The 8,994-nt window shown below is 34.6% G+C and overlaps 1 protein-coding gene across 1 annotated transcript in view; it reads right to left on the reverse strand.

Moving 5' to 3' along the window:
* Positions 1–8,672, reverse strand: part of LOC127839783 (pendrin-like) — a 14,568-nt gene extending 5,896 nt beyond the window's left edge. The window contains exons 1-6 of the mRNA XM_052368168.1: positions 8,655–8,672; positions 3,538–3,651; positions 3,113–3,190; positions 1,877–1,972; positions 1,231–1,337; positions 203–272 (exon numbers count right to left, since the gene is read on the reverse strand). Of these exons, the coding sequence (XP_052224128.1) occupies positions 203–272; positions 1,231–1,337; positions 1,877–1,972; positions 3,113–3,190; positions 3,538–3,651; positions 8,655–8,672 (483 nt within the window). The remainder of the gene's footprint in view (positions 1–202; positions 273–1,230; positions 1,338–1,876; positions 1,973–3,112; positions 3,191–3,537; positions 3,652–8,654) is intronic.
* Positions 8,673–8,994: the final 322 nt, after the last annotated feature.

Genomic DNA, 8,994 nt, shown 5'->3' on the forward strand with positions numbered 1-8,994 from the left:
AATGAGCAACTAAAAAACAAAAACAATATAAGCCTCGTTTTAGAGAAAAAACTGGCAAACACAGGATAATAAGGGTCAACACCTTCCGTTTCTATGGCAATTTTTTGTTTAAATGAAGTCTCTTCTAAACGAAATTCCAGTCAATGCGGAAAGTGAACAGGATAATCTGGGACGACACTTTACGCAGACTCGTGTAACTTGCCTGAATGTAGTACTTGGGGTCCCTGTACACCTTCTCGTCGGATACCTTGGCCAGGTGCGTGGGTTTACCGCTGAAAAAACAAGCGTCTCATCAATCTACCAAGTGGTCAAACGTTTTCATGGTACAGAAAAATGGTTTGTGTTCAACGTTATGGATTCAACATTGAAATCGGTTTGAATATACACATTATAGGAATAACTCTTAAAGAATAAATCCATTTAAGTTGTCGAACTTGTTATCAGATATTACAAATCCAGTGCAATCGCGACGAGATAACTCCTTGTTAGAAGCCTGCCTAAAAAAACTAGGAAACAGTGCACAATAAACATATAACATGATTAAAGCCGACATTTCCACTTTGGAACAGTCAATTCATTCATTACGCTATTTAATTGTTTCGCGGAAGATTGCCAGACAATGCTGCAGTAGTAGTAGTATGTTAACATTATTTTCTTCTTTTGTTTTGCTATGTATGAGGCATGGCATGCCTTTGAACTAGTTTAAATACAAAATGATTTGTACTGTCCGATTAAAGGTGTTGACAACAACTTTAATTAGTGTTATGTTATGTTGGATGTATTGCCGTGCATTGTACTGTCCTGTGTTGTATATGAAGTTGGTCAATTGACTTAAACTAGATTGGTCACAATTGTTTTGAAAAAAACTCTGGGACGCGGCCAGTTTTGACGAGGGGCATAATTTTCGTTTTTGTTGTTGTTGTTTAACTTTTTAGGAAACAGCTATACGGGAATATATAACAAACAGTACACTGCGGTGCCTGAGAAAGATATTTTATATATGTATACAAATATCATGTGACCCTGTTTACTAACAGTTCGTATTAATAATCGTGAGGTCATGCAATGACTAACATGAGTAAAGTGGGTAACTTTTGAAATCTTTAACGAACGATTTTAATAAATAGCAAATGGAAATATATAATCTGAAAAAATGACTGCAAGTTAAAAAATTATACGTTAAAAGGTTCGGGAGAGTTTCGTAATCCCTTTATTAATTAAAATGCTTACACTTGTGTCCTCAGGACCACTGTGAAGAAGGCAAACATAATGCCAACCAGGAGCCCCATGTCGATGTGCACAAGAGCCGTCACCACGAAGGTCACCACAAAGATGAACTGCAACGGTAGAGGAGATGTTTGATAATATTGAGCCGCGCTCTGAGTGGCTTAATTCATTTGCGTAAAGTGTCGATCCATATTAGCCCACATAATGGAAGGCACTTTTCGCGTGTATTGTATTTATCAATTCAGGAAAGGCTCTTCATAGATAAATCCAATGAAGGCGAAAAGTATTATCCATGATCAGCCATAGAGGAATGTACATGTTTTTCTGGAAGACACTTAATGTACGTGTATAAAGCCACATTTTCCAAGTACGATGTTCAATACTACAACTATATGAATACAAGTCTACCGTTCGACAGTTAATTGTCAACACACAAAATATGTACAATTGATAGGTATTTTCATGTAAAGGTTATTCTTAAAACAAATTATCAGGATGCACTTGTGGAGAAAGATAATGCATTGATTACACACGCACGCGGGGTGGCATTATCGGTCACCATACCAATATCAACATGGAGCCTGACATAAAAAGGGAACACATTAAACCATTGAATGAAGTGAAGTTTGAAAACCCATATGGTACTCACGCAATCATATCTGGATGTCCTCCAGACTTTCGGTATGTCCAACAGCTGCAAGAATAGACCTCGGATGGCAACAACAATGATCGAAGCCAAGGCGCACTGCAATAACGAATGAGCTAATGCTATTGTCAGCCTACATAGAATTCAATACAACACAAGTCGGTGTTATTATCAGCGGGTGGAGAATTCAATACAACATGAGCTGAAGCTATGATTAGCGGGCTGAGAATTCAATACAACTTGAGCCCATGGCATTATTAGCGAGCTGGGAATTCAATACAACATGAACCGGTGCCATTATCTGCGTGTTGAAAATTCAAAACATCATGAGCTGGCGCCAATATAAGTGTGCGAACAAGAACTGAAGTCTCAATAATCCTGGATTTATAAAGGCCGCTAAACACGAAAACTGTTATGATTTAGTTTGACTCTTGCGCAATCACTACTATATACTACTAATAAGTCTATGAACCCATAATGAATTAGCTGGATGTAGTGTAGTTTATGCAAGTATAATATACACATATAAACTAAAAGATTAACATAGTGTTTCGATGTTTGTGTTTTTCTAAATATTGTCAGATGATAAATAATTCCAAAAGCAATCACCTGACTTAAGCGGCATATAAGACCACTTTGTTTGACAGACTGCTAAACATAAGGTTGACAGTTAGTAGGTTTTACTGAGTAATGTCTATGCTAATACCATGCCATTGCTTTTATTTATTGCTAAGGTTTGACACGAATTTTAACTTTGCTAAATCCACCAATCCTTTGCATTAAACGTATACTGGCGAAACATCCAGCTTTAATTGGAATTATCATTTAAAAAAAGTATCTTCTAAACGAAAATCTAGTTTAGGCGCAAAGTGTCTTTCCAGATAAGCTTGAGAGGACTGCACAGCCTAATCTGGGAAGATACTTTACGCAAATGCATTGACCGTTTTCCTATCAGAAGCAAAATGAAAATGGCTACCAGCATAAAACAAGAACAACCTGCGAGTATTCAGGTTTTATGCTCTTTGCTGCTCATCGTTATTTTAGGGCTGCACATGAAGCGTTTAAAACTTGAATCTATAAGAAAAGTCCTTCAATTTAATTTTCATCTTTTTTGCGTACAAACTTGTCAAAACTGGTATATGAATGCTAAAGGCATAAGCCGGGTTTTCACAAAGCGCGACGGAAATATCGGATCTGACGCTCTACCATCACCCTCTCATTAGGTTTACCGGTACTTACATTAGGAAGGTTAGTGAAGAGCGAACCCAGCCACAAGATGATGATCAGCACCAAACCAGCAGAGAACAGACTGGCGATCTAAACGTTTATAATAAAATGTTACAAGACATGTAAACTTTTTAAAACTACATTACACAAATAACATCATATGCGTATTACTAGTTTTTGAATGTACTGTATATTAGCACTGTGAAAATGGTACCGGTATATACAACAGAAACATTTTATCTGCGTTTTTTAACATTAATTGCACCTTGGTCAAAAACGGCATTTTTACATACGTGTTTTTCTCTTCAACATAAACGTTCTGCCAAAACGTATGTCTCTTACCAAAGTTATGATAATTATATATCATATATGTGTACGACATTCGTAATGTCAACAGTTACAAAAATAAAGGTAAAATATGAGAACATGTTTCCGACCTGTGACTTGCCGCCTGCCCCATCCTGAAAGGACGTACCAGCAACGGAGGCAGAACCAGGAAAGCATGAGAAAAACGCACTAAACACGTTAGCGATTCCGTACGCTATGAATTCCTGTCAAGGTAAGATAGTCTTATGATAGACATATTGTGAAACTATGTGTGCAATAAATACCTTAAACTAAGTCGAACTGGCAATGCAATGCAATATAAGACTTGTGTTTTTAATTCAAATACTTCTGCATTTTGAGATGAATTCCGTTATGTTAATGTGTAAATGCATTTATTAACCATATTTGTTTAATATTGTTAATGGATCAAGCAATACCGTGTAAAACACATCATTAATGTGATTTGCATTTGTTGTCGTCGTTGTTCTTATGGTTGTTATTGTACTGGTTATTTGAATATTGACATATCATGGCATTGTGGAGGTCGCAGAAATGTCACGTTATGGTTGTGGTGATGGCCGTGGTTCAAGTGGTGGTGGTGGTGGTTGCGGTGCTTATAGCGGTGTGGTTGTTGTGATGGTGGTGTGGTAGTGGCGGTGGTGAGCACAGAAATATTATAAATAAGGCTTGTAAATAAGTTTGATTTTTTCCCTTTTTAGTATTTGTTATGTAAGCACCAACAAATACATAATACGGTTTGTGATCTTGTTAATAATCAAAAGAAAAATTTACACTCTTTTAATATATAGAGGAAATAAGTAGGTTTCTTAGAATATTCCAATAAAAACAAACATTTACTAAGACATTAAGCATTTGCTTTAAATTTTGTGTATTGTGTGAAAGTCATTCTTTCACGTATGGTACAGATAGGGATTTGTTCCACCTTCTATGATAATTGCTTTGTCTGTGCACATCACTGTCTATAATGATATAGATAACGTATGACTTTATATGTGTTGCATATTTATTTAAAAGTATGTTAAGTTGTTTAATGGTTAAATTTCAGATACCTTTATATCTTTTAGTTCTGCTCCCTCTTTGCCTTCGGAAGAAATTAGTTTTTTCTGATTACACAGTGAAACATAACATATCTAAATAAATAGCAACAAACATGACAGTTATATATTTGTTAATATGGTATTTACAAACACTTATTTGTTACTGAAGTAAATTATTTTGTCAAATTATAAATAACTATTCTAGAAAGATGTGACTTCTTAGATAATTTTGCTCCTTCATTTGCTACTATGATTTGACGTCGAATATTACCATGCTGGTGGATTTTGTTTGGTTGGTTACAATTCTCGTGATATTTTATTTGGTGGCTAACTGATCTGGTGAATTGTTTATCAGTGGTGTGATTATTTTGTTAGTTAATGTGTTGGTGAAATATGAATCAGAAAGTAATCATTCTGGTGCGATGTGATTTGGTTGGTTGCTGAACTGATGAAATGGGAATTAGTAGGTTACCATTCTTGTGTAATGTGGTCTGGTTGCTCTTTGTGAAGGTGAAATGTGAATCACTACGTAACCATTCTGGTGTTATTTGGTTTGTAGCTGATCTGGTTAATTGTGAATCAGTTATTAACCATTCAGGTGTGATGTGACTTGTTTGGTAAGTGAACATATGGATGTCGGTCAGTTCGTTTATATCCTGGTGTGAAATAATTTGTTTAGTATCTGAACCGGAAAATGACTAACAACTTTTCCGCGCTTAATGAAAAGTACAAAAATATGAAATTCCAGTGTGATAAGGTTCTAAGTGAGATTTTTTTCCAAAAAACTTTAATTCTTTTGCTTGTGATAATACAAACGTTTTTAAAAATAAATGATTAGAAAAGGAAATTGCAATTATACAACCTTTACTGTTTAAATGAACATTCTCATGAAAAAAAATGCACTTTGAATAGTTTAGCTTTCATCCATCGATATGGAAGGGTATTTAGGTAAAAATTACATCATTCGTGCTGAATATTTACATTATGACTGATGCTTATTCTTATTTGCTTGATGACAATTCCAACATGCGTGTTGTCTATTCGTTTATACTTGATGATTGCTGCAACATTACATCATTCATGATGAATATTTACATTATGCGTGATGTCTATTCTAACATGCTTCATGACAGTTCCAACATGCTTGTTCTCTATCGGTTATACTTGATGATTGTTGCAACATGCTTGGTGACTATCCAATGTTTGTGTGTTCATTATTCCTGAAACCACTCATAATCGGTTTTACCACTAAGCGTCATTAACAACGGCAGTTAGCAACAGGCAGTAAGCAGAATGCAACTTAGCAGAATGCAAGTTACTAAATTATGACAACAGGTGGCGCGCGTTTATTTTCCGTATGTTGAATAAATAACTTTTCGGAAAAAAGCGAAAACGTCCGAATCATTTTGACTAGTAACCTGAATAAGCTGAATTAGTTCCCTTTGTTATATAATAACCATTATACTAAATACGTTTATTATTGCCATAAAGACCAGTAGGCTTACACAACGAATTGACTTCCGTGAATGTTTTTGATATTTGTAAGATGCAATTGGTACTCAAGAAATTATACATGTATTTTATTCAGGACATAACGGGGCTGATGTGTTGAAAGTGTGGCCCATCCCTAGTCCAAATAATTACAGTAGACGTAATCTACCGATGTGGATTGTATATCGACCTCATATTTATAAAGTAGCCCAAACCCCAATTGTCACAGACCTGTGCGTGAAACTTTCAGATTTCTCTAGTCTATTTACAAGGCTATAATGACAATGTCTATAAACACATATTTATCATTTTATGACTATATACTGTCTGTGGTATAAAGTGAAACCTGAAAGGTACATGTACTCGTGTCTAGTACTGTAAAACTATTGTACTCCTCGTTGAGAAAACAACTACTTCTACTACATGTATTAAAATATCATAAAACATAATTTTCAATCAAGTTGGACAAAATAAATAAAAAAAATGTCATAAAAACAGGTCTGACATGAACGTTGACGTCGCTCTTGGTTACCAGAACAATTCCCACGCACGGATTTCAATCGTCATTGTTTACAATCAATTAAGTGCAAAAGTACTTGAATTTGTATAGCGTTTTTTAAAGGTGTATGTCCAGCCACAGGTGGTTAGCGTGTGGCTATGCTAATAATTAGTGAAAACATCTTTTGGAATGATAAATAATCATATTATAACAAAAAATCGACTTTTCTATAAAAAAAGTCAAGCGAATTGTGTATATCGTTCTTTCTTACAATTTGACCCAGCATATGTAGAAATATAACAAGATATATACATTTCCTGAAAGGAAATTCATTTCTGCGTTGAATAAGACCGGGTTCATGAAAATCGCTGCAAAATTGATTTAGGAATGGCTGTTCAAAACGATGCACCCCGTTTTCGGATGATTTAGATAGTGATTTTTTTATAGAGAAAAGTTGATTTTTCGTTATAATATGATTATTTATCATTCAAAAAGATGTTTTCACTAATTATGATAATAGCCACACGCTAACCACCTGTGTGTCCAGCGCGTGTGCCGGGAGAATAGGGCTTAATGTATTTTTTTGTTAAGCTCTATAATATTTATATCCAATCTGTATGGAAAAAAATTCGGTGAACATTAATCCGGTGTTAATTTTTGAAAATATTGAGGCATTTATTAATTGTGTATCTCAAACGGAGCATTAACCTCATTAAAAAAACACCGGGCAAATTGCATATTAGATCGGACACATGCAATTATTTCGAAAGAAAGCAATAAGTGTTTCAATTCTGCATGAGTAAGTCTCGCTGTGCACGATTATGCTCTTAGTGCTCGTATATATTTGACTCTTATGAATCTTGGCAAATACCTAGTGTTTTATTTTGCTTAATCTAAATTGTGCCATGCATCTATATGTAATTAAAGCAGCTTTACCAACAGCTCTTTCATATGTGAAATAGATTGACACGAAATACCTACCCATCTATTATAAAGTTTATATGTGCACTTCAATATTATAGTTTTATAGCATTGTATGTGGTGCAATATAAAAGTACTCTAGTAAATTTGAAATTATGTAATGGATTTCCTCTCAACATACATGCAGAGTTCCAGATAACTTTTTCAGCAAAATCTTGGTTTACACTCTATAAAAAATCCAGCCTAAAATTCAATTATAAATTCCTTTTTCAGGTAAGTATAATTTCTGGCACATCCGCATTTAGGTTTATAGTCTAAGAAAAGCTCATGACAATTGTCTGGTTACAGCAGACTTCTTGCGATAAAAGGACCAGATAATGTAAAACGTTCGGCTTTTCGACTGTTTTAAAGATGGTCTGTTATTCATAATAACGTTAACGTGCTGTTAATTTCATAATTTTAATGAGGGCCTAGACGAGTGGGAACTCATTGATAAAATGTTTACATTATATACATTGATATTGAGTTTTACGCATGATCACAAATTTTGAATTCTTATTTTATTTTTCCATTGGTAACCATACGCACAGAATTTAAGTCTACTTTTTTATTAAACTTAATTATTTTTTTTACGACTTTAAGCGTCTTATCTGGAGCTCTGCATACATGCATTAGTAGCATATATTGAAATATATCCATAGAATGTCTTTGGTTATTGAAGGTAAATTACTGTACACAAATTATGGTTAGTCATTAACCAAAAAATAGTTACGTCTACAAACACGCGGTTATTTTCGGTTCAGTAGCAAATATCTTACAAAGGGGCGCAACTTCTCCTATAAGATTAAATTTCCGTTATACGCCGTAAATTTCCGTATTCGTCCGTAGGATTTCGGAACGACTGTCAGTTGACATCATTGTATCATGCATGATTGTATGTTGCTTTGTGTTTTGGTGAAACTCATATCTTGCCATCGTGTTAATTCAACGCATCAATATTTGATTCCATTATACACTGCGCCTATTGCACAAGTCTCTCTGCACAAACCAACATACACATATGCAGCATGCAATTAACGAACAAGAATGTTGCATCTGTACACATGTATGATACCATTAAGCAGAATGTAAATAGACATTGGCCATCAGGCAAGATGTAAGTGTCATCAAGCATGAAAAGGTGTCTACATACAAATTGAAAGTACCATCAAGAATCATGACACAGTCACAAAGAATGATGTAATTTTTACCTAAATACCCTTCCATACATCGACATGTTTCCTGACATAATAAGCCGAATAAGTAACAGTATTCTTCTAACAGCCCTCGATCTGAAATATTATGCATCGATTGATATTTCTTTTAAGTACCTGGTATATCAAAATGTTGGCGCATTCCGATGTTCTTTAAGAACGAAATGTGGGTAATGTGCTGATGACATTATTATATTTATTATATCGTCACCCATGAACTTATCATCACACTCTAGTGCAAAATAATAAATCTCCAACCTTTTACTCAATGTGGTGAATACAGTCTACATTCCATGAGCGGTATATTTCAATTAAATTTCGCGTTTATCGCAAGTTTAAAAGCAG

This window comes from Dreissena polymorpha, chromosome 7, assembly GCF_020536995.1.
Source record: "Dreissena polymorpha isolate Duluth1 chromosome 7, UMN_Dpol_1.0, whole genome shotgun sequence".
NCBI classification, from domain to species: Eukaryota; Metazoa; Mollusca; class Bivalvia; order Myida; family Dreissenidae; genus Dreissena; species Dreissena polymorpha.